The sequence below is a fragment of the Dermacentor silvarum genome, chromosome 1 (assembly GCF_013339745.2).
Source record: "Dermacentor silvarum isolate Dsil-2018 chromosome 1, BIME_Dsil_1.4, whole genome shotgun sequence".
In the NCBI taxonomy this organism is placed as follows: Eukaryota; Metazoa; Arthropoda; class Arachnida; order Ixodida; family Ixodidae; genus Dermacentor; species Dermacentor silvarum.
This window is the reverse complement of record NC_051154.1, coordinates 65,180,709-65,205,806: the sequence shown is the minus strand read 5'-3', so window position 1 is coordinate 65,205,806 and position 25,098 is coordinate 65,180,709. Positions and strand designations below refer to the sequence as shown.

General features: G+C 47.1%; 1 protein-coding gene across 2 annotated transcripts in view; it reads right to left on the bottom strand.

The window, feature by feature from the left end:
* The window catches only part of LOC119464549 (calbindin-32-like), a 223,084-nt gene that overhangs the window by 16,273 nt on the left and 181,713 nt on the right, over positions 1-25,098 (bottom strand). For both annotated transcript variants that reach the window (XM_037725570.2, XM_037725575.2), the window contains exons 4-8: positions 14,557-14,643; positions 2,984-3,040; positions 2,403-2,483; positions 1,166-1,221; positions 971-1,016 (exon numbers count right to left, since the gene is read on the bottom strand). In XM_037725570.2, the coding sequence (XP_037581498.1) occupies positions 971-1,016; positions 1,166-1,221; positions 2,403-2,483; positions 2,984-3,040; positions 14,557-14,643 (327 nt within the window). The remainder of the gene's footprint in view (positions 1-970; positions 1,017-1,165; positions 1,222-2,402; positions 2,484-2,983; positions 3,041-14,556; positions 14,644-25,098) is intronic.

Genomic DNA, 25,098 nt, shown 5'->3' with positions numbered 1-25,098 from the left:
CTAGAGGGTGGTGAATAAACTTTTATTGAGTAGATGGTTGTTTTCGTCCTATGGTGGGAGGCCTCTCTTAATTTAAAAGAATGTGCCACGAATGCCGCGGCACATGAGTATAAAAATAATGAGGAGGACTGTCGCTCTCAACATCTGGGACTATGGAGCACTGAAAGTTATACCGCGGCCTCCGTATGTGACCCGGTCACAGAGTTAAACCACGCGCAAAGGGGCGTCGATACATTTGGCAAAGGCTGTACTTTAGGATGTATAAGAGTGCAGATCTTCCTGACGTGCTATCTGCGTACTCCACAAAACGCTGGGATCAGCAGCAATGTGTGTAGTGCGCACCCTTGATGGCCTAAGAGTTAAAAAAAAAAGAAGCTGGATGGCAGATGGAGAGGTGATGTACAGATGATATACCACACAAATGATGATAAATTATCACTTTGTTCTCGTTGGTCCTGTGACTAGTTTTCTAACTCATTGAAGAAGTGTATGGTAATACATGCTTTAAGTCATGGACATAACATTTATTATTAAATTACAGGAATATAGCCTTTCTTGTAAAAAACAAATTACTGCTCAGAAGCCGTCGTCAGCCCTGTACTTAAGTACAAGATACGCTGGCACGCAATGTTTGTATGCAATGACGTCGCGTTCATATTCGAGCCGCTACCTGCAGGTGCACTTGGCACCTGATTATGCCTTAACTGTGAAGGATATAATTTTTGTTTTTCAAATTGTTTCAAATAATGTTTCACTCTCGAATGCAACGCGGAATATCTGTCACAATGCTAATCTTTTCTAGCTTCAAAATTACACGTACAATGCCACGAGGGCTTTGTAGGCCTGTTGTTGTTGATTTGATATCACACAGTTGCCGAGTCTGTTTGGTCACCTTCAGTAAGAACGTTCACCTTTTACTAATCTTAAATCTCGTGTCATATTCGCACACAAATGAGAGATGTTTCCTTACCTTAAAGGCCGAACGACAGAGAAAGTTTTCTTTTACTGGAAGAAGCCTAGGAGAGAGAGGGAGAAAAAGAACAGGTAGGAATTTGCAGATATAAATGCGACAAACTACTGTTTGTACTCATGTGTGGTTTTGGTGTTTGTCTTTTTCTTCCATTTTGCTAGCAGCCAGTGGCGAATGCAACGGCGAACTACTTACTTGGCCATCTCACTGAGCTGTAGCTTGCCGTCTTTATTGCTGTCAAATATTTGTAGCTGCAAAGAGAGAGTGAAGAAAAGAGAACAACCGGTGAGCTAACGCTGCTCTGTCGGTGCACAGGTAGCTTGCGAGCCGCGCGGGGTGGCCGACTTCAAAGAGCGGCCGCCTCGAGAAAGGGACGTGACTCCCCGTGGCCATCAGTCGTGCACTCACCCTCGAGAGAGAGAGCGAAAGAGCGAGAGCCAGAAAGGCCGAGGTGAGTCAACGACAGCCTTCCCCTCTGCTTCGCAGCGATCAAAACTGTTCCGAGAAGTGGCCCGCTGAATGGACTTTGCTTTTTACGCTCGCGTCTTTCGCCCATTCAGCCAGGTCGGCATTCCGAAACGTCCGGAGTGCGCGCGCGTTCCTCTCTCGCTCCTAGGATTCAGCGGACAAGAGCGGCCGACCCTTGTTTGTTGCTGTTCCGGTGGCCGCCGCTACCTTTTTCGCTTATCCTCGCGCCGGCCGGCAGGCTATTGTCAGTGCCGTCCACCGCAGATAACAATCGACTCGAGCGGGTGGTCCAGCCCGCAGGCCGTTCGCTTTCCGCTCAGGGGTAATTTGGGCGGCATTCCTCGCACTTTGCTTGCCCTTCTCAAATTCCGGCTGGGGTCGCGATACGCGCTCGGTGATCATGTATCGGCGGGCATTACAGGGGTTCTCGTTCATCTGACAGGAATGTCAGCGCGCGCGCGCGCAAGCTCTAGCTGACGGATGGCGGGGCCTCATTGTTCGCGGCCCGGCGCGTACGTGCGTCGCAAACAAAGCGCGGCGACAACTGACGGCGGAATCGGGCGCCCCACTCGCCGGTCCTAACAGGATTTGAAGCGCTCTCCCCCCACAAGTGGCATGCGCTGCACGTCCCTCTTGGCCCCTCTTATCGCCTCCTCTGTTGGTCCTGCTTTAATGGCCTCGGGCAGAAAACACGGCGCGAGCCGCCCTGTTTTCGCAAAACAAGGAGTCCCTCCCGGAGAAGCCTCTGATTAGGGACTGCCAACCGGGGACAGACGACAGCGCCAAGCTCGCGCAGCCCTCTGAAGGACATGGCCCGGAGGCGGCAGAGCATTGTCCGAGAGAGATTTATGGCCTCGCCCCTTCTGCCCCGCGCTGTCCTGTCAACCCCTGCGCTGTCCCACATTTCCAAAGCCGTGCACATGTCGAATCACTCGATGAATTTGGGCGGCGCCTGCTCACTCACCAGGGTGTCTGTGTACTCAATCAGCTTGTCTTCTTCGATGCTGTCTTTTTTGGCCTCTCGGAGCAAATCCTTTAGGAAGTTCTGAAATGTTTAAAGATGGAAAAACACTAATGCGAGGAGTCTTCAGTTGTGATAAAAAGTTTGTGCACCCTCAGGGGTCTTGTTACTGTCGCATACGATAACTGATTTTAGGGCTTGTTAGAGACGAGATAGACAGCGTTCGCGCTAAAAACGACCAGACATACACAAAGCAAGAGCGCACTCGCGCGCACATTGTTCCTTGCTTCAAACCAATGATTGGGATAGCCGGCCCTTAAGTGGCTCATCTTTTAATAAACAACAACCACAGTGACTTTTTTTTTGTCTTGAAATACAAGCATGGAATGCTGTGGTTTCCAGCGGTTGATTACACGACGCTAAATGCTGTGTCTCCTTCGCTTACTTTGTCTTGCTTAACTATACTCACTCTTAGTCTTGCTTTGGCTCTTTTACTGTTTCTCAAATGTAACAGGCGCTGAGCTTGTCGAAGTGTCGCAAGTACACAAACAGAAAGAGAGAGAGAGAAAAAAAAAGCGTCTTACTTTCAACTCGTCTGCTTCGATGTATCCGCTCCCGTCGGTGTCGTATTCGCGCCAGATCTGGAAAGAGACAGATAGATGGGGAAAAGAAGTATAATTACATATTACAATAGCTTGTCTACGGTCCAGACAATGATTCGACGACATTTCCAGAGGCTGGATCGCTTCCGTGTCTCCATGACAAATACAGGACTAACATTGCACTTTTTATTAGGCGAACTGCAATAGTGACGAGCTCTGTGGGCATGCTGCAGAGTTGCCGTGAATGAGGAAAGCGTTGCTTAACGCTGTGACGGCCTCGCCACTTTCTGCAGTCTCCAGTGTCTATACTTCGAGTTTAAAGCATATAGAACGAACATTTTATCTAACTTCTCGAATAACCTGTTCAACCAATGAACGAATTCACTGCCAAAACTATCCAAAGGTGTGTGTTTTTATATATCCGGAGCACCAATATTTTGCAAGGAAGGTGCCATTTTCTTTCATTATTAATGTTAATTCACTTATCGCTGAGCCCGCGCCGTGTCAACACATATCCTATTCTGTGTGTGATAATTCTTTCAGCGCCACAGATAAACCTTGTGTGGAGCCTTGTCGCGTTAAAATGGCTCAAGTCGTTACAATATATATATATATATATATATATATATATATATATATATATATATATATATATATATATATATATAGCGCCAGTCGGTGCTTATTTCCTTTCAGAAGCCGTGATCCTCCAACTGAGCTCCAGCCGCAGTCACTTGCTTTTTATGTGATCGCGGGAATGCGAGAACGCTCCCGCACGAAAATTGTGGCTGATGGTGCAAGGCGCTTGGAACACAATATGAATTTCACTGTTCCATACTAGCGCATAACACGGCTTTTCATTTGATTTTGCTATTTAACTTGCATTTGGGTAAACGCCAAGTCTTATTTCCCACCTGATTCATAACTGCACGCTTTTACGTACACGGGGAAGGAATTCTCGATCTTTAGGCAGCGATTTCTTGTTGGTTCAGCCATACTGCAAAGTTTACCTGTACCTCCTTCCGCTCTTTCGTTCTGTATCAAACGAGCGCTCTCGTTACCAAGTTCCGGATCAGAGAGTTCAGTGAGCGTTTTGTGTACATTTGCTCGGGATCAAAACGTCTCCTCCATATGTGTGTAAATCTAGGCGTAAAAAACAAAAAAGGAGAGAGAGAGAGAGACAGACAGAGAGAAAGCGGGGAGAGATGACAGAAAGGCAACAGCCGCGGGCCGTATGTTGACTCAGCTCGATTTCCGTTATAATGCACGATATCACAAACGTTAGGACGCTGGAGAGCTCTAAAGCGTCTCAGTTAGCAGAGCGCACTTCATTGCGTTGTGTCGTTCGCCTACATTTTGTTTTATTTGCTTGGCACGACCGAGAAAAAAAAACAAAAAAAAAAAAAAACAAAGTGAACACCGTAACGCGATTTTCATTTGATGCGTCGATCGACTTCATGCTCGTATAACCTCGCTGAACCGGCGGTCGACGAGAGCAGGGACGGAGAGATCCTGCCGCTTGTGATGTTTGCTTCGGAAAGCTAGGCAAGACAGGCTGTCGAACAAACTTATCCACTTTATTTTTCCAGATTCCTCTTTTTCTCTTTTGTTCCGACGACTTTTCCCCACAATCCCCATTTTGCCTGAAAACTCGCTGCACTTCACAACAAAAGAAAGCGGAGCGCTGCGCACTAGCTGCCAATTCGCAGTGAAATAAATTAAGGCCGAGGTGCAAGTAGCAGCACAGCGCTGATGGAGAAAGGAACAAATAGAAAGAAAGAAAAGAAATAACTCTGGCGAATGTAGAGTGCGCTTACAAACGCCCCGCTGCGCGAATCATTTCCGCTGCCGCCGACTTGATCCAACACTTTTGAAGCGCCCGTGTGCCGTTGACATCTGCCGTTCGTCTTGAGATGGAGCCCCCCGTTTACTTTGCTCTTCTCTTTCTCGTGTATTCACTCGTCGTTTACTGGGCGAAGGCGATGCTACGCACCGGAACAGCGGGCGCTGCCTAGCTTCGGAGTCGTGAACGACGTCATTCTTCTCGGGAGTTTCACCTCGCGGGTGCGCTATTGAGCGGCGCAGCCACGGGCTCGAAACTGATTCACGGTGCTTACGGACCACGCGGGGCGCTAAGCGGCGTTCACACGAGCCCAAGTGCTCGCCTTGTCTCCGCGAGTAAGTGAACAAATGTCAGTTACGACTAGCACGATAAGAATTCTTATGGGCATTGCTGTACTTCAAGGCGCGCCGTAAGATTCGCGCGCCTGTTCGCAGGAGGGGGACATGTTCACTCAGGGGCGCTTTTGCGAAGTGAGACGTTCGTGTACCTCATTGATCCGCGTGCACTCAGCCGTGGAGGTGAAATGTCGCTATACATACTCCGAACACGCCACCTGGTCGTAATCGCTCGACACGGCGGTGACGACCGCTCGACGAGTACGCTTCAAGTAATAAGCACCGAGGTGAAAGCGGGCAAAGTGTCACCGCTAGTGGCATCCAAGTTCGCGAACGGGTGGCGATCCCGTGCGGAAAGCTGTTATGATCGCCCATATAAGAAGAACACACTATAGGTGCGATTGGAACGAGCAGAAATTAGGCTCTGATCTTCCTTGGCGAGCCGCGAAAGATCCTCTAATGGAGAGACTCACTTGCCGTGGCGAGTGAAAGCTTATTCTATACTTGTATACTTGCTGCGGTTATAGTAACAAGTCTTACATATCTCTGTACGTGCGTTCTAGAAAGTGAACCACTTGGGTTATTGGAATGGGTTGCGCATATGGAAGTGATGTAGTCTTAGTTACCCAAAAATGCTGCTGACACCTGGGATTCCCGTTGTAAGTTTATACTTGTTTATATCGTGCCAGTATAGGCCTGCTCATTGAATGGTACTGAAGCACCTCACAGAGCCTCGCCGTTTCTTTAGATAAGTTCAATCGATTTTCGGCGCCTTCTTTGTTCGCACATATTTTGTGTGGAGAGCACGAACGCTTCCTCTGGCGATTCCGAATGCACCAATTTGTCTTGAACTGGCTCTGAGAACAGCCGCGTCTGTTTGCCGTTGTTTGGTCGCTGCACGCGTTTACCGCTGTCGCTTCCCGTGCTGTTGACTACCGTGTATATTGCACTGCGCTCCAACCACACCGCAACGCATTGCTCCATCGGCGATGCGCCGATGAAGTTGTGGCTCCAACGCACAATGCACGGGATGCTCCATGCAGGGAGCACCCTGCACCATGCAAGGTGCAGCCCCCCCCCCCCCCCCCCCCCCCCTCGTCGATTCGCTGTTTGTGAATTAATGATATACAGAAACGTTACCTAGGATAGTCCTAAATTTCGTCATGAAGTGCCTTCGTGTTCAGTACAGGAGTAAAACAACAACAACAACAAAACGACGATGACAACAACAATTTATTTTTGTTGAAAGGATAACAAATACACGTATGGGGCTTAAGTGTGAAAGGGGGGGGGGGGGGGTACTTATGGGTGCACTTATTTAAGGCTTCTTTACTGAGCGAAACACTCTTACTTGCCACACTTTACTCCGTTCTTTCAGCCTTTTTCGGGAAGAGTGGATTTATTCTTGCTGTGGAAGGCATGTGGTTTGTGTTTTCTTTATTATTTTGTAGATAATTCTTTTTTCTCATTGTTATCTGAATAGAAAATGCACGCATTTAAGGCGTTGATTAAGACTGTTCCCGCCGTTTACTTCGCCACTTTCTTGTGATAACTTGTTCTGGACTTTCGTGGCGTCATTCTGACATGGTGTGCAAGTGGGTTGTTTTGTGCAGTGTCGTTAGACGAACGTCCAAAAGCACGTTGCTGATATGGCTTTCATTAGTACTTTAATTTAATTTAGTTTATTGAATATAACAATTCTGCGATAAGCCCATCGACGTGCGACATGCGGTCACCGTGGCCGGGATTTGATCCCGCGACCTCGGGCTTAGCAGCGCAACACCAAAGCCACCACGGCGGGTAAGCGTGTTTTTGCGAAACTCACTGAAGTTTTCTATAGCATGGGGCGCTATAATGTACAATGATTCCAAGCTGTTTTGATTCCAATTTCTGCAATCAGCCTCCACGATTGGTCAAAACATTTTCGGGCCACTCCCAACTTAGCCTGTCTGTCACGCGACGTCACGAAAACCGCGATAGCTCCCCATATGATATAACGTGTACACACTGATTATGCATGATTAAACCGCACAAAAGAAAAATAATCATTCCTGATTCGATGACTTTTCACCATTAGCCCTCTGCTATTGGTCCGATGTTTTCTGGCTACGCCCACTTCGCCTGTCTGTCACGCGACCTCACAAAACCGCGGAAACTCACCACGTCAAAGTGACGTGAACGCAAAAAAAAAAAAAAAAAAAAAATGCATTAATATGCCGAACAAAACTGAAAAATTTTCTGAATAGCCACAAACTTCTTCTATTCCCATCTTCTATTCGATTCTAACCATCTACTATTCCGAAAGGAATAGAAGATGGCTGCCCGCCGATCGCTCAGGGCCGGTATTTTGTAGCGATGCCTTTCCGGTGTTAATGCTTTTTCGCGCTTATGGCGCTTTGTCAGTGGTCAGAGCGACGGTCTGCTCGCGTTATCAACGGGATCAGCCTGCCGTGAGCGGTGGATGATAAGACTAGTATAGAATAAGTCATAAGGCATCGCTACAAAATACCGGCACAGGCCCTCGGTATACTCGCACCTGCCGATGAGCATGTATTTATTTGCGCACGATAAACCTTTTTGCGTGGCAGTAAAACGTTATCGACCCCTTTCGGCATGCATACGACATCGCTCTGCCAACTCTTCCTTGTTGAGGATCCGTTTTAGCAGCATTCTTAACCTTCCGTTGCACGCCGCCGTGATTTTCGACCAGCCACCGCAAGCTAAGTAAGGCGAAGCGGACCAATCGGAGAAGCCGGCACCACCCTCTTCAAGCGGTTATCTATTTTCACTGTGCTGGCTCGGCCTCATTTAAACCCTCTCCACTAGAGCGTGCTCCTCGCCTCTTGTGAACCAATTAGATAAGAAAAACCGCTGAGTGTAGACAATGTTATTGGTTTTGAAAGTGAACAAAGGTGACATCCTACAAACGAGGAGAGTGTTTGATTGGGTTGTTCAGACAATGCTGCGGGTCACCGCCCGATGCTTGTGTCGGTGGTTACGTAGATTTGACGTCAGCGGTTTGGAATCAAAACAGTTTGGAATCATTCTACGTTATAGCGCCTATGGTGTGGTAAAGATGCACTCCCCTTGTTTTTTTTTTACTGGATCAAATATTTTTCACGAGCGGGAATTTCGAAGCCGCACTCATCTTACCGTATATATAATGACTCTTTTTAAATGTTCGTATGATGAGAAAATTCTCAAAATTCCTCAGCGGTGCTGCTCTACGTATATGTATGCTGTTTTAATGTGGTCTTACGTGCCTGTCGCTAAAAAACTCGGTCACACATTCGCCATGTTCAATAGTGCATGACATGTACACTAATAGCGTGCACATAGCAAAAAAAAAAAAAAAAAAAGAAAGAAAAAAACCGCATTTTTTTGCTTCTTATTGGCTATTTGGTGCGTTGCTGTTTGGAATGTTGTAATCGATAGTCATTACACGTTCCGCTTCTTTCCTTCATTTGCTCCTCAGCCTGCGCATTTCTTAAAACTCCAGTCTTTAGCACAGCACCGTGCCATAATATAAGCTGCACTGAGCGATTGAGATTGGTCGGTTAATTTGCACATACGTGCCAGTGTACACACGCAAGGGAACAATCTCTTTCACTGGCGGAGTGCTCCGAAATCGCCGACGCGTACCCTCAAGGTGTCGCCTCGCCGCGCACATCGACAAAGAGCTCAGGACGCCGCTCGTAAATGAGTCCGGGGCGCGCTGCTGCGTGCGCGGCACCTTGTTCCTCGCGGTTGTTCTTCGCGCTGTGCGTGCGCCGTCGGATTGCAGCAGCTCGTCAGCCCCCACCGCGCGCAGCTGATTTATGCCCCGTTTATAACGTTTCTTATCGATTCCGGAGGCCGCCGGCAGCGGATCCGAGCCCCGGCGGCGCCGGGCCCAGGATCTCCCCGTGCGCGAGCTCGTAAAAGCGGCTTAGCGATGTCGTTACACGCTACGCAGCGATCCCTTCGCTCCCCCCCCCCCCCCCCCCCCCCCAACTGCTGCTCCTCGCCCTCTTCCCGTCTCAGGTGGGCGCACATGTTTGCGCAGCTCGCACGACAGAGGCTGCGCAGCTCCTTTTGTGATCGCTGCTCTCTGGTATTGCTCTCCTTTTCTGATTGCTCGCTGAAAGCCGTGGCGGCTGCAGGCGTGCACTGCCTGCCTCTTTATTGTTTTATAATGTGTCCGTAGTTGGGGGAAGAGAGAGAACATTTATTTCCAGGTAAAATGTAAAGAAGCCTAACCTCCAGGAGGAGGCTACTTCGTTACAATAAAGGAGGCCGAGCAGCACAGAGGGCGCAGAAAAAAAAAAAAAAAAAAAAAAAAAAAAAAAAAAAAAAAACGTTTAAGAGGCGACACATTGTTGGTATAGCTAGGAAATGAGTAGAAAAAGCCGTACAAGATGATGCTCCTATACGAAGGGCGTACAATAGCCAGTGCAAGTTTGTTGCAGCAGGGATGATTCTGGGCATCCGCTTACCGAGCGCGTCTTTAAAGCGTTCTTACGTTGCGCGCTCACATTACCAGATATATCGCGAAGCGAGTACTGTACTAAGCATAAGCGCTTTCACTCAGAAATCACGCGATATATCCGGCAGTCTTTGAATGAGTTGAATGCATAGATATTTTTTACACTCAGTAACTGTATCGATTTTCGTTGATGTCCTCATAAGACAGATATCCTCAATACATTGCACATTGCCTTCAACGTTTTTTTTTTCTAAGTTCACTCGGAAGCGATTACGCAAAATATTCATTCTGGGTATAAAGTACGGTGCATGGGTAAGTGTAAAAAAAAAAAAAAAGTGGTTTACTCGTATTCTTGTAATCCGCTTTCGAGAAATTTGACACTTAATTTATCTAGGCTTCTGTGTCGTCCCAGACAGCCGAAAGCAACCTTGAGGTGTGTTTCGAAATCACTGAGATTGCGTGAAAATATCGGACGCGGCAGCAACATGGCAATGTACTACACGTAGTTTCATCTTCATATCTGCGCTTAAGCAACGAAATGGATCTAGTTTATACCATAGTAAACATGAGAGGATGATGGAGATAGTTATTTTTTTTTCACGTACATGGAGACGCAGCTTTTGGCATCTAACCGTGGTACTTAAATTTAAAAAAAATTGTTTTTCAAACTCATAAATGTATAGACAATAAAAACCACCTTGAAGAGCGATTATATCCCATAGTTGGGTTCGGGTCTCAGGAGGATATTTAAAGTTAGGCAGGCTGTGGCTGAGGTAACACTGCACGCGTCTCTAAAGTAGAGAACGCTATAATGCGCACAGCACGGCTAATTAAGAGAGGCCCATATATTCTCTTTACCGAAGTGCCCTTACTGAACCGCCGGCGGGTATAGGCTTTCCTACGCCTGTCGCCTCGTTCTTACGCACTCCCGGTCAGCTATTTTTCGTTCCTATATTGCATCTTTGTTTATTCACCGTTAATTTCAATGTGCCCTATCGCTGACAGGCCACCTTCCAACCTCTTTTAACCAATTATTTCCCAGCATGGCCTCATGGTCCACTCCGAGACACGTGTTGCCGAGCACGCATTTCTATTTACTCTGATTCAAGAAAGGAGTTATTTACAAGCGCAAGAAAAAAAAAAAAACTCAGAGTAAAAAGAAAACAGTCCTTATAAAAGGTTCACGTGAAGGAAGTCTACTGAATTTCACCAATGGTCTTAAGCTCTATTATTATGAATGCCCGTATACTCTTTAGATATTCTTTGGCCTATTGCTTGTAATTTGGGTTGAATCTGTTTGTTTATTCCTAGCTTATATTCAGTTATATTTGCTTCTCTTTATATTCTTCGCCTCTTCATGCCAATTCAAACACGTCACCTGGAGTATCAAGCCCTGCGTCCATGGTTCATGTCTTCAGCTTCTATTAAACTCTGTCTCTTCATTGAATTGTACACTTATACAAGTAAGCATCTGTAGGTTTAATAAAGTCGTCGATATCAGATACAAAGCCCACAGACGACATATTAGCATGTGCGAATGCCAAATAATAGTCGAGCCACTCGACTGATCACCTTGACGCGCCCTTCCCGTCATCATCTCTCGCGGCTGTTCTCGTGCTCGGTTTCTTTCTGTGGGTGGGTTTCTTTCAACCTGCGCTCGTCGTACACACGTCATTAACAAAAAAAAAAAAAAAAAAAAAAAAAAAAAAAAAAAAACGAGAGAATAGAAAGAGTAAAATCAACAACCAAACAAGAAAATCGAATTTAATGCACACAAAAGAGAATGACTCGCCAAGAATAAGGGCCCGAATTCACAAAAACTTCTTACGCTACAATTGTTCGTAAGAAAGAATTCCAGCCAATCCAGATGCAGGACATATTATTATCTAAGGCGGCCGGCCAATGGCAAAGAACACTTACGAAAGAAAAGCTTTGTGAATCTGGCCCAAGATGCAAGCAGGTATAATCTCACTATTCTATTCCAATGCTATTCCTTTCCACGCTTCGTCAGTGATCCATGCGGCGCTCTGCTCACAATATCAGTGGGATCGGCCGGTCGTGAATGGTGGATGATAAGAAAGGTCGGCCGAGCGAAAGGAACCCCGATCTGTAACCATGGGCAGACAGCATGCACTACGCGCGCAATGTCTGAGAGCGCGTCTACTTTGAATTCAGTGCGGCCGTGCAATAACATAAGCAGTTCTCTCTATGGCAGTGAGATGGCAGCAGCTGTCAGGGCGCGCAAATGCGCGCGCGCTGTCCGATTGAGGTGGCAAGCTAGGAAGACGCGAAGAACAAGTTCCCGGCTTACCCGTACGTTGATTGCACTCGCCGTTGGACGCTCCGAGCATTTATTCCGCACAAAGCAGCTCTTCTCACTCGAATTTGCTTCAAGTGTAATAATCGAGACACAGTACGCACTCGACAGAATGACACCGACAACACTGGACAGCGAAAACAGCTGTCGTGATGGTAGCGCTGTCGCTAGTGACAATTCTAAAGGTTGTTCCAAAGTAACAACAACGAAAACAGCACGCACTAACCATCATGTGGTTATTAATGGGGAATTCTGTTATTGCTTTCCTGATATAGCACCGCATGATTGGCCGAATTATGAGCGCACCTGGCGTGGCTATGGCGTTCATGCTGCTGAGCACGAGATTGCGGGTTCGATTCCCGGTCGCGGTGGCCTCGTTCCGATGGGGGAGGAATGCGAAAACGCTCGTTTTTAGGCGGGCGTAATGGCACGTACACACTAGCGGCAAAACGCGCGCGGCGCGCCGCCGGCGGCAAAACGCAGCAGCGGCAGGACGGCCACACCTAAAGCCCCTATATTTATAAAAGTAGCGCCATTCTTAGATCTTGCCGCCACCGCGCTCACCCCGGCACTTCCTCCTCGCCCTCTCTTAGCCGCCTCCTGTCGCCCCAGCCTCCTCCGCTCCCCCATTGGCCAATCCGTGTCACGTGGAAGTTCGCGTCGCGCTGTTGTATATTTTTTTTCTTTCCAGCGCGCTCCGACTGCCATTCTCGGGCCTGTGCGACGAAAGTGCTGTACGCACAAACGGATCAAACGTGTTAGGGACAAGAACTTCGTTGTGATGGCATGCTGCTGCGCCTTAAGTTGCCGCAACCGACAAGGCGAGGGCAAAAGGCTTTTTTTGTTTACCATCCGGCGTGCGCAAACGCTTGCTGCACACTTGATATTTGCGCCGTCTCGCATCGTCGCGTTGCTACTTCCAAAACGGCATTATTAAGACCAGTTACTGACTGACGAAGCAAAATCGCACCTCAAAAACGTCTCCGCAGGCCGCGACCGAAGTTTTCCTCGGATTTCCTCTGGTAGCGCGTTAGCTGTCGTCTGCCACGGCAGGCCGACGCAGGCGGCGCCACTGTCGATATCGCGCCTCGATCGCGCTGGTTGCACCGAGCGCGATAGTGGAACGGAGGAGGAGGGAAGTGGATGGCGCTACTTTTATAAATATAGGGGCTTTAGCCACACCAACCGGCGGCGCGCCGCTGCGGCAATCATGTGACAGACTAGACTCCTCTCCCCTTCTCGAACTATCCGGGAGCTCACGCGTGCAGATGATAGTGCGAAACGAGAAACAAGCGGTCGGGCGGGTCCGCATGGCTCCAGTTTCCCGCGCGCACGTCACGGAAGCAGGCCGCTCTCATTGGTCTCCTTCATCCGCGGCACGCGGCAAACCGCAAAAAATCGGTCCAGGAGCGATCCCTGCCGCGGCAACAAAAACCCGTTTCGCGGCTGCTTTCGCGGCGCGCGTCTTGCCGCCGGCGGCGCGCCGCGTGCGTTTTTCCGCTAGTGTGTACGTGGCATAACAGAACACTAGGCGGTCAAAATTAATCCGGAGCCCACTGCACAGCTTCGAGACGTTAAACCATATTATTATTTTTTTTGCTGAAATTATGAGCACCCAAATTACATATTCATAATTACAAATGCAGTTGCTTGTTCAAGGTAGGACAAAGTCGCACCTCGATTTAACGAGCTTTTATTTAACAAATTTTAATTCCGTGTTCCAGAATACTTTCATAGAAGACCAAGCTTTACATATCTTGATTTAGCTATTAAAGTTTTGTTTTAACGGTGTCTAATTCCCAAGCCACGTACGCACACAAGAAGCCTCCGCGAAAAGAATCCGCACGGGGCCAGAGGGCGAACAAAATGCACTGCTGCGCCGCTATTCGCCTGTCGTATGTTGGGTTCGAGAAATACGCAAGGGGGAGTAAACGCGAGATTTTGCGATCGACAGCCAAATCTGTAGCAGTGCGTATTTGGTCGGCTTATTTCCTGGTCTGCGTTCCTGGCCTTATTTCGTGATCTGCGTTGACAACGTAATAAACGAAACACGGGAACTATTTCTTCCGCGCGCCGGTGTCGGTGAGGCGAAGTTTTGGTGCCAGATGGGTTATTTGCGCACCTTATAGTCCGTCTGCGTACGTTAGCTACAAGTTAAATCTGACCACTACTCAGTGGAACCGCGATCACATGCTGACAGTTTGTCTCCCTTTATTTTGTTCAGTTTGTGTGTCCTTCAATTACGCATAATTTAGGAACGGGGCAACTCATAGTCGGTTTTTTGCTGATTGCTTATGTGTTTTGCGTAATGTAAGTACAGAATGTAATGATGCATTTTTTTTTTGCATAAGAACTCTTGAGTCAACTGAAATGTCCTAACTTCTTTTTTTCTTTCATTTCTTTTTTTGTAACTATGTAATAAGCTGCACAATGGGAAGCTTCGTTAATCTGCAGCTGAACGTTTTCAATTCTATGGTCTTCGCTGGATTGCACGCGTGCGTCAAGCCTCTATAAAAACAAATTAACAACAACATAAAAAAGAAGAAAAAAACAAACATGCAGGGAATAGAGCCGAGATACGAGGCCGAGACCTACCTTCATGAATTCCACGCTTGACTCGAGCGGGTTGTCAAAACGGAAGAGCAAAAGGAAGCTCTCTTCCAGCGGCAGCAGCTGGGCTAGCTGCACAGAGACAATCCAACACGCACCTATTATAAACACACAAGCAGGGAAACATGTTGCAGGGCTTAGAAAGGTTGTAACAAAAAGGTAAAGGACACGCTCACAAAGAGAAAGAAATCTACACGCGCTCAAGTGTGATTGCTCCAGCTGATACGAATAAAACGAGTTCTGAATAGTGCTTTTTCTGTGGTTCTCTCTATACTAGAAATTTCGCATCCATACTTATATATTATCGACACTCGGGCGTAACTGCCACGCGGAGAGAAAACTGCGCAGCAAGCTGTGCGGGGTAACAAAACCACACGCACAATGCGCGATAACAGAAAGCTACAGGACTGCCTGATGGAAAACTACGAAAACTATACGAAACCTCGAACGGTTAACATTCTCCATTCCTTGCCGACTTATCTTTCTACGAACTCAAGGAAGGGAGAACGTTTTAAATTTTCGTTCAACAACCTTGACCGACGTATTTCGCGACCACGTGTTCACTCTAAAACACTGAAGCACGCGTGATTTATTCTCATATTGTATTTTTATCTCCAAACGACGACTTTCTCAGGGGCCTCCTACGTGATTAAACGTCTAGCGTACGTCCGAAATGATGCCTCTTGAACTCGTTCGTGGTATGTGATATGCTGGAACGTAACCGTTCACGAGTTCTGAACGTAATGTGAGAATAATCTTTCCACGCGCTGATGGCACTTCAGCTGGAGCCCAGCGGGATTAAAAGCCGGCGCCTTATTTTCGCCCAGCCGCGGCGGCGCCTAATATGCTGCACGCTCCCGCAAGGATTCGCATGACGTGCGGGTGCTCCGTTTTCTGTGAAGGATATCTGTTAGCGCCGTCCCGCGTGTCACGCGATCCAGTAATTGGTTGGCGGGGAACCGTGTTTGCATATAGAAGAGCAGCCGGACCAATCGAAGAATTCTTCGCGTCAACACGTTATCCTATTTCACGCATAAGAGAATCCCGGAAAGTAGCACCGACGCGACTCGTCTTGTTCGTGATTTGCAGGATAGTTTCCGAAAAGCGGGTGACCGTCCAAAGCGCTCATCCGAAGCGCTGGGCGTGCACAAGGGCTGATAAATTGGACAGACGCACTGGTAGCGATAGCAAGGTGATGGGTAGGTTTAGAATGTTCTATAATACAGCCCATTGCGTTGCACTGACGCTCCTCAGACGGTGCTCTAAGAATACGCGGGGGCGCCATGTTTACGGGGGCACACAGCACGCGAAGCAAGTGCTGCTGAGCAGCCGAAACAGCGCAGCTATTAGGCGTCTCATAACGCTGGCGTATATAGGTGGCCTCGATGCGTTGAGGAGGAGCGCACTGAGGCACCCTACGCCGGTGGAATGAGGAACGCCGCCAGCGGCGTTGCAGGCGTTGCACCTCGATGCTGCACGAGATGAGACCGACGTTTGTAGCCACCGATTTACAGCTGGCTCAGCACAATTTCTCACTTCCGCTGGGCCCACACTGCTTCTCCTGAGTGAACACATTTTCTTCATGCAGAGGTTCCCGTTCTCGCTGCATACTACAGAAGGCTGAATGAAACTTCGTCGAAGGTAACTTACACGTCTAATCGCAAGTATTGTAGAATGAAAATTCTATCAATGTGTAATACTGCCGTTATCACACAAAGGCAGAAAGATCGCAGCAGGGGCGTTAAATGCGCCAGGCAGCTGCATGAATACGAATATAAGGCTTTTCGCTTTATGGGCAGTGGCTTTACTGCTGTGTACTGCTAACGTAATCGGTTACTCTGCAGCGTCGTTATCGTCGGCCCAAATCACTATAACTATTGAGATGGACTATACAATCTCGTGGAACGTTTCGGGGCCAATAATTGCGGGCGCGGCTACGATCGTGAAAATTTTATTCTTTTTGTTTTATCTTTTTTTTTTCGGGCATCTCTGTCGTTTCCTCGCCCCGAGAGGATCTTTATTACTAGCGCATATTTCGGAAAGAAGAAGAAGAAAAAAATTGCTGCGCAGGGAATACGACGGTGTGGCTTCAGGAGACCGTATCGACGAGGTGGCGTCTTCTCGTGGGAGTCTCGCCGCGGCCCCGGCTGTTCCATGCGGTGCGCGTCGAGGTTGCAAAACAGCGGTCGTCCGTTGACCGTGCGTACCTTATTATCGCTGACATCCAGGCGGACCGTTCTAGCCGTCGTGTTGCAACACGTGGGCCAAGGGAGAGCGAATAAACCCGACCGGGTAACGAGACCGACCGCGCGGCGCTTTTTGGAATACCTCGCGCGCAGGAATAACGAGCAGGCCGGCCTCGGATCGCGTAGTTCCTTTTCTTATCTCTCGTTTTACTTGTAGTACCGAACTCTAGCTTCTCGGAGCACGGTGCTCAATTCGCTTAGCGAGCCGGACTGGCACTCGCACGCCTGTGTTCATAAGAGGCGGTATTTGAAAACAGAAGCCGCGGGCCCTTCTGTCCCCTTGCGTTAAGTCGCCTGTCAGCCTCGAAAAGGGGAACGGAAATAAATGAGCGTGGATGGTATCGGTTTGAACGTATTTCTTTCGTGGCACGTGAAAATGGACGCACTCTCGAGGCTCGATGATCGATGAGCGACGGCGGGAGACTGCGAAAGATAAGAATCGATAGGTGCTGGTGTGTTGGAAAGTCGTCTAGATGTTTCGTTTATGAAATAGTACTCAGACATAGGAACATTACTCCATCCAGTGTACGACTAGCTGCAGTCGCTGCAAAAGCGTCATTTCCTTTTTAATAGTAACAGTGGGAGTCAGTCGGCCCGCCATTCGCTTCTATCAGGCTCGAAATGCAGCTTGCAATAGTGTGCTAGACAATGTACTTGCTGTGATCGTGCCAGCTTCTTTTAGATACGAATTCAATGACTTTTCTATATGACATGGTCGAAAATCTAATCGAAAGAGCAATTATAAGCGCGCAGTGAACAAGCTTGATGCGCTTACAGAGTACGCGCGCTCTGAGAGACAAGAAAGTTGAGCGTGGTTCACTTGTCCTGCGGCTTTATTCGGGGTTTCGAATGAACGGATTAATCGGCGCACGTTACAGCCGCATCGATCTCGGCCGCTCTTAGGTACAGGAACGATCGTTCTCAGCGACCGAGGCTTCCCCTCTAAGCCTGTCGTCGAAAGGGAAAGCCCGCTTGTCCGCTTATAGCGAGGAGAACGGCGCTTGTCAGCGATGCAGCAGCTGCGGTCCTTCATTATGCGTAAGCGCTTCTGAGCTCAACAACTTGCAGCGAACTGGTTGCGCGCTTCGTTCTTGAAAATTTGTGGCGCAAGTGCACGCGTGAAAAGCGTCCATACGAGGCACTTGCGCCGAGCACCGTGGGCAATCATAAAGCAAAATACTCAGTACAGGCAATTTAAGTAGAGACAAGCGTATAAGTGACGCAAGAATGCAGTAACTTGCATTGATATACAAAGTAAAGCAGGTAAATGAGCAAGAAAAGGTGGCATGAGAAAGTGGCGTTTGCTCGAGCTCGTTTGGCGCGTATGCGCTTTGGCCCAGGGGAAAAGGCAGCGTACGGAGACGAAAAAGAGAAAATACGAATGATGAACTGGGTTGAATGATAAAGCAACTTTGCAACACCGAGAAATTCGGTGTAAATTTAGTTATATCTTGTTAAGTAACTTTCCCAGTACGACGCTTCAAGTTGAACTCAAACATGTGAAAATGCACTCTTTCCAAGACTTTAAGAGTAGAACTTCGGAGATTAAATACCCACGCTTTCCCCTGTAAGCTCGAAGGAGGTCAGTCACCGACGATTTCTTTTTAAAAATCTGAAATCAGTTTTGTTCGCATAGGATTAAGATTTTTTAAATCAAAATGATGCTGTTTGTTCTGTTTCAGCTTAATTGAAGTCATCTACTTTGAGGTACGGGCATTGCCGGACACATTTTTTTAAATTTTATTTTTCCATAATTTACAAAATACAATTATACATGGTAAGTACAATCGGAGGTCCCAAAGTCAAAACTGTCGGGGAGACCTCCTAGCAGGACGTAGGCAGGGGATGAATACATTATACAGCAGACAATGGCGGATTAGCAGTATAAAGATACATGATAAAATATGTGCATGAAGATTATGGCGACGAATAAGAATAATTACAGGTTGTTTAGAACAAAGAACTCAAAAGAATGAAAACAAGGATATCAAACCGATTAATTATCTAATAAATAAATTTTAAGACATCTACAAAATGAATACATCGTACATGTTTTTAAATCAGGCGGTAACATGTTCCAAAGTGATATACATGAAAATCTTGCTGTCAGTCGGCCGTAGTTAGTTCGTACTTTAGGTAAAAGCAGATTATGGTTAGTGGAAAACCTGGTGTTATTGGTATTTATAAGACTACATGCAATCACTAAAACTGGAAATACATAATTCATGATTTCATAATTCATAACAACCTGCGTCCGGTTAGTAAGATAGCTTTGAATCAGTTGCAAGGGTGGCCCAGATCTGCCGTAACAGTCAAGTTTATGAGTGAGGATGAGGTGATTAATTGTATCAAATGCCTTCGTGAAATCAATAAACACAGCTCCAAAGAGTAGGCCCTGATCTATTGCTAGCTTAGCTCTGTCAGTGAAAGCGATTAGTGCGACTTCAGTAGAGAGGCCTTGTCGGAAACCGAATCGATCATCAGATATTAAGTTAAATTTGGGTAAGTATTTCATTAAACGGTTGCAGATTAGTTTTTCAATTACTTTACTAAAGAATGGTAAAATGCAAATTGGGCGATAGTTGTTAATGCATTCGCGATACATTCGGCGGACTTAGTGGCTAGCATTTTAGTGGCTAGCATCTTAAAAAAAAAAAACGAAAGGAAATCGTTCGAAATAAAGCCTTGCAGTCCGCTCAGTGCCGAGACAGTTATTTTCACGTTTCGACAACACCGAGTTGGAATCTGGAGTATTAGTAGTTCACTAATAATGGTACAAAAGAAGATAAAAACTGAAGAAAGGGCTTATAAACAACCGATTTATTTTTCATTGCTGCCTATGCTGTAATTTTACATAGTTGTCTCGGGACATTGTACACAATGTATGAGGGAAATGGTAAAAATACCGAGTTGGTGTCGCAGTTCTGGCTGGAGATTAAACTTTAATGTCAATAGGAGCCTCTCGGCGGAAAGCCGATATTGTTCCACTGCTGGACGCAAGCTTTCTCTCTGCAGAGAATGCTGTGGGCTGCTTTCCACTTTGAGCATTTCGACGAAACTTCATCTCGCCCCTTGTGCCTCTGTTGACTCGCTCGATGCAGTGCGTGGCGCTGCGTGTGTCTTCTTGGGCCTTGCTGTTTCGTCTTTAGTAGGTTAGCTGCAATGGTCTCTTGGATTCCGCTGAGACCGTGGGACCATAGCGCCGCGCGGCCAGACAGTCGAGAGCACAAATGCGCGAGAAAAGAAAGAACAGCGATATTGAGTGTTTTGTCGAGCCCACCTCACACGGAAAGGCGGACGGAAAACATAGATGGCGAGCCCTGTGCAAAGGGCGCTTCGTGCAGTAAAATCTCGCTGGCGGCGAAAGCGGAAAGCTGGTGGAAGAAAAAGGTCTAGAAGGAGGCGGAAAACGTATACACGAGAAAGGAAACACGGCGACTTGGTCCCGTCTCGGCGGGTTGTACTCGAGCGATTAGTGCGCAAGCACTTGTGCCGAGAGATCATCTGGCCCCGCATTCACACACACACACACACACATACAAAAAAAAAAGTTACTGCGCCAGAACTGTTTCTAGTCAGCACTTACGAATGAAAAGCTCTGTGAATTACGCCCTAGATGTATTTGAAGGCAATGAAATTAAAGTGCCACCTCCTTATGATCTGTATCAATCGGTATTTAGCCAACATGATTTCACCTATCTGCACGCAAGAACGGTGAGTTATGTTGGTTTGCTGAGTGCGGTAACGATGCCTGCAGGGACAAACACAAAGCTTCTGCGAATATTCCAGATTTAGAATACGAATCAGAGTGGTCCTTCGGATAGACTCACTGCGATGAGTACTTAAGTCCTAAAACAACTTGTTTGTTACTAACATAATAAATGTAACGAAATGCCACGCTTGCCAACTTTAATCAGTTTTCATGGGTGAACGGGAAGAGATACAAATACAAGATAAGGAATGAATGTAGTTGAATATTTCTAGATATGAATTGAAAATTTAGAGGACGTGAAAAAAAAAAAAAACTCAATTGACAGAATTCGGTACCAAAGACGGCGCTTAATCAACGTCACCCTCATTATGCTAATTCTCCATGGGCGAACAGTACGAGATAAGTAGTAAAGACATAGAATGGAGACACTTGAAGATTCGAATATATAATTCGAACTGCAATTTCGAAGATTCGAACTGCAAATTTTCAAGAACGCGAGATAATCCTACATGACGCGAGTGCCAGTCGAATTGAGTGTGATTTTAGGTGCTAGAGATGGCATGTAGTTAATGTCGCGTTCATTTTGCCAACTCTGAGTGATCGTCATGGGCAAACGGGAAGAGATAAGATATGGAACAGATAGAACTGAAAATCTGAAGAAAAAAAAAAAGACGAATTGTAAGATGGGAATAATTGAAGGCAGGGTGAGGACAACGCTCGTAGAGAAGCTATGAGAGAATTGACCGAGTCGAAGCGTTGCGCAAATGCCAGATAGGAGAAAGTAAGTAGAGGAAGGCACAGAGGTAAACAAAACGAGTGTCCGGTTCACTACCCCCCACAGGAGGTAAGGAAAGAAAGAATAGGAATAGGAAAAAAACAAGAGAGTTGACACTGCATGCACGCAGGAGCATGCACAGGAGGACCAGAAGAGAGAGAAAGGGCGCAGGCAAAGACGTTAATAAGAAAAGCGTCTAGTTGGCTACCCTATGCGCTGAGGGAGGGGAACAGGGAAATAGAAATATTAGAGGGAGGGCAGGACTATGAGTGAATACGAAACGCGCGCAGAAACAGAGAGTGGGGCGTGCAAAAACAACTTCTTCAGGTAAACTGCTTATCGCAGTACATGACTGAAGACTTCAAAGGGTGTACGTACGTTCTTTTTTTTTCTTTTTTTTTGACTCAATTCGCCGTTCTGTGGAAGAACTTGATATTCAGTATTTTTGTAGCACTTGCTTATTATAGACAGGCAAGGTTATTGCAGGTTATCGGAGCCACTATATAGGCGAAAACGGCCGCATATGGTGATGGCTGTCTAATGGCTAGTTCCCTTTCCCCTATTAAGCTTCCATTTAAGTCAACTGATTCATCAATACTTAGCTATTCCCGCTATCGGGGTTCCGAACAAGGCACCATCTCACGCTACACGAAGCATGATTGCCTCACACAGTGGCTGCTTACTGAGTAATTACGAGGAGCCGTACATTTTTTACGTCATTGCTTGGAGTCACATAACTAAAGACTTACCGCTGCGCCAGCAGGCGCATAATTGCTGAGATGGACGTTGGCGGAAATCAATAAAAGAGAAGAAACATAGGTACAAGACATACAGTACACGAACGCCTCGTCCTATTCGGTTGGTTTCTCTATGTTAGTCTTTGTATTCCATTTCCTTATTTCGCGCTAATGTTTATACTTAGACGGCCTGGATTTCTATGCTTTGCGCCCTTCGGTCCTATTCAGGAAGGAGGAGGAGGAGAGAAAGAGAGAAGGCAGGGATGTTAGCCAGAAATGCGTCTGGTTGGCTACCCTACTCTGGGGGACGGGAAAGAGGGAATAGAAAGATGAGATAGAGAGAGGAGGTGGGGGGGGGGTGGGGGAGGAAGGACACGGTGAGCTCGTGCACGCACGCGGAGGGCCTGAGCAATTCAAAGGCGTTCACATAGGCCAGTCGCCCTCAAGAAAGACAACAGTGACTAATCAAGTTTTCGTTGGAGTAGTGTATTTTATTGTAGAGTTAAATTTTGTTGTAGATGCTATTGACGGTAATTTTCAATGTTGCATTGGTATATAACCAACGAAACTTTGTACGCGCATCTAGCGGCGTGACGTTTCTCTTTTATTCAGCTGTAACTGTCGTATGGTCCAACAAGTATCTGCTTTGCTCCTTGCTTTTGTAGAAGCTGCCCATTTGACTGGACTTTCGCTTGTAATCAGTATTCGTGTATTGAAGAACATACAGAAGAATTGTTGGTACTTTTGCCCACTCCATTTTTTTTATGCAGAAAACATTTGGAATGCTGCACAGCCGAGAAACAATTCCGGATGCGATCAATTCCGGCAGATGCGTCCGCAGCTGTTGTCACACGTTTTACACGACCTGTGCGTTTCCATAGCATTGCCGTCTATAGGTTATTTGAGCATTCATTGCGTACGCCAGAGCGTTGACGATGCCTATAGGCTTTGTGGCTGGAGAAAATAAAAATAAAACGAAATGGGGGGGGGGGGGGGGGGCAATACGCGTGCTACTCTATTCACGTTCGAAATGGTGGTGCGCTATTTCAGCGAATCACTTGCAGCGGTCCTCAGAGAGAAAAGATGCTGCCAGAGCCTTTAACATCGCGAGTCTTCCATTAGTGGGAACAAAAGCAAACAACTGACGCATGTACCTTACAAAACACTTGCGAACTCGTTAGAATGCAGCGACGAAGTCTGAATTCTGTCGTTGCAACGTGATTTCAGACTGCAGCGTTGCAATGCTTAGGAAAGCCGGCCGTCAACGCTCAACGCCGCCCTGATGAGCCAGACCTAACCAGCAGTGGCTCAAGTCGAGGGTCGCGAGGCCACACTCAAGATGAAGCACTCCGCTGATACAAACTTGTCCGGCGTCGAGTGTAGGTGTGTGTGCTCAGCCGAACGACACGGTGCCCAGTCAGACAAGCACTCGAGGGTCTGCGGAAATCCTCCCCCCCCCCCCCCCCTTTCCCCTCACTCTACCGCTTCAAGCTGCTTCTGTGAGGCGACATTTGCATAATGACTTTCGGCCAAGGTGACCAGAACGCGGCTCTTTTGCCCGAGCGTCTCCTTCGCGCCTGCGATTCTCGAAAGCTTCATTCTTTCCCTCAAGGCTCTCGACGGGCAACATGGCCCGCGGCTGGTTACGAAGTCGCGAGTCTGCGCAGTTGCCGAGATCTCATCAACAAGGCGAAGCCCATTGATTCCAACGCTGCCCTGCCGGTCAAGGAGCGGCAGCATGGCTGAATTGCTGAGGCTGCTCGCAGAAGAGCGCGAAAAACGTAGTCTAGTCGCCACCACACCTATATCGTAATGAATGTCACTATTGGTCCTGAGTGTTCTTAAAATGGCTGCCTTCACTTGCGCAGTTTCACGGCTGCGTCCTTACGCGCAGCGTAAGGAGCAGCCAGAATTAATTCTGCAAAGCTGGAATTCCCGAAGTTATGCAACAGGGACCGTATTTACAAGCCAGTTTGTACGCTGGAGAGGCTCGCGCGAACAGGCTGGAGAAAACACCAGATAGGGAGTTATGATCACTAAGTGTTATTAGTGAACGTGGCTGGCCAATGACCAACAACAATTAATAACGAAGAGCTTTGTGCATGCGGCTACGGATGTCGGGATAAGCATCTCCGCCGAATGCTGCCAAAGCGGCAAGGGCCTTGCACAAGTTTCTCTGAGATCGTGGGCTCCATATCTCTATCCGGGTGTACTTACACTTTTTTAGCGCAGTAATGTCATCCGATGCGACATCTCTTTCATAACCGCTATCGAAATCTCTTTCATAACCGTTAGTTACTTTTTGACAAAAATGCCCAATGAAAGAAAATATACAACCTCGCTTTTACTTACTTTACTAGAACAAGTATCTATTTTAAACTTTTTTTTTACTCGCCGTCAGCAGATTAAAAAAAATGTATACAGTAAATAAAGTTCGTGTAATCTGAAGGCTAGCTTCTGCGACAGACGTAAGCCCAAACCTAACTTTGCAAAAGTGCGGCGTTGTCTGAATCAGTGAACGTCGGAAAGAAAAATAAATCAGCATTTTTGTGGCTAAGAGCAACAAGAAAATAATTAAAAACGAAATCACTCTGATGATATAAAAAATCCCACAACTTTCAGCAGGGTACCTTATTGAAAAACGAACGCTGAAGTTTTGGTCACGCTGGCTATGCGCTCACCCTCAGAGTGACTATGCTTGAGCGATTGATGAGAGTACCCTGCCTGAAAAGCGCTTTCCAGTTTCGTCATTACAATGCTCCCGAGCTGAGGCATGGTTTCTACAGAAGCGCCAGCTATGTTGTGCAAGCATGTCGATCGCAATTTCAACATCGGAGGAGCTGGCAGAGCACATCGCTGACCTCAAGGAAAAAGTTGCACAACTTTTTTTTTTCTTCTTCAAGACACAGACGAACGCAGGCGCTTCCCTTTTCTCCTCGTTACTGCCAGAAAGAATATCAAGACAGAACGAAAGTAAAACAAGGCACACGGGATGCACAAGCGTGAAAGCGAAGACGAGGCATGCAGTGATGTATCCCCCATTCGGTCAGGGGCTGG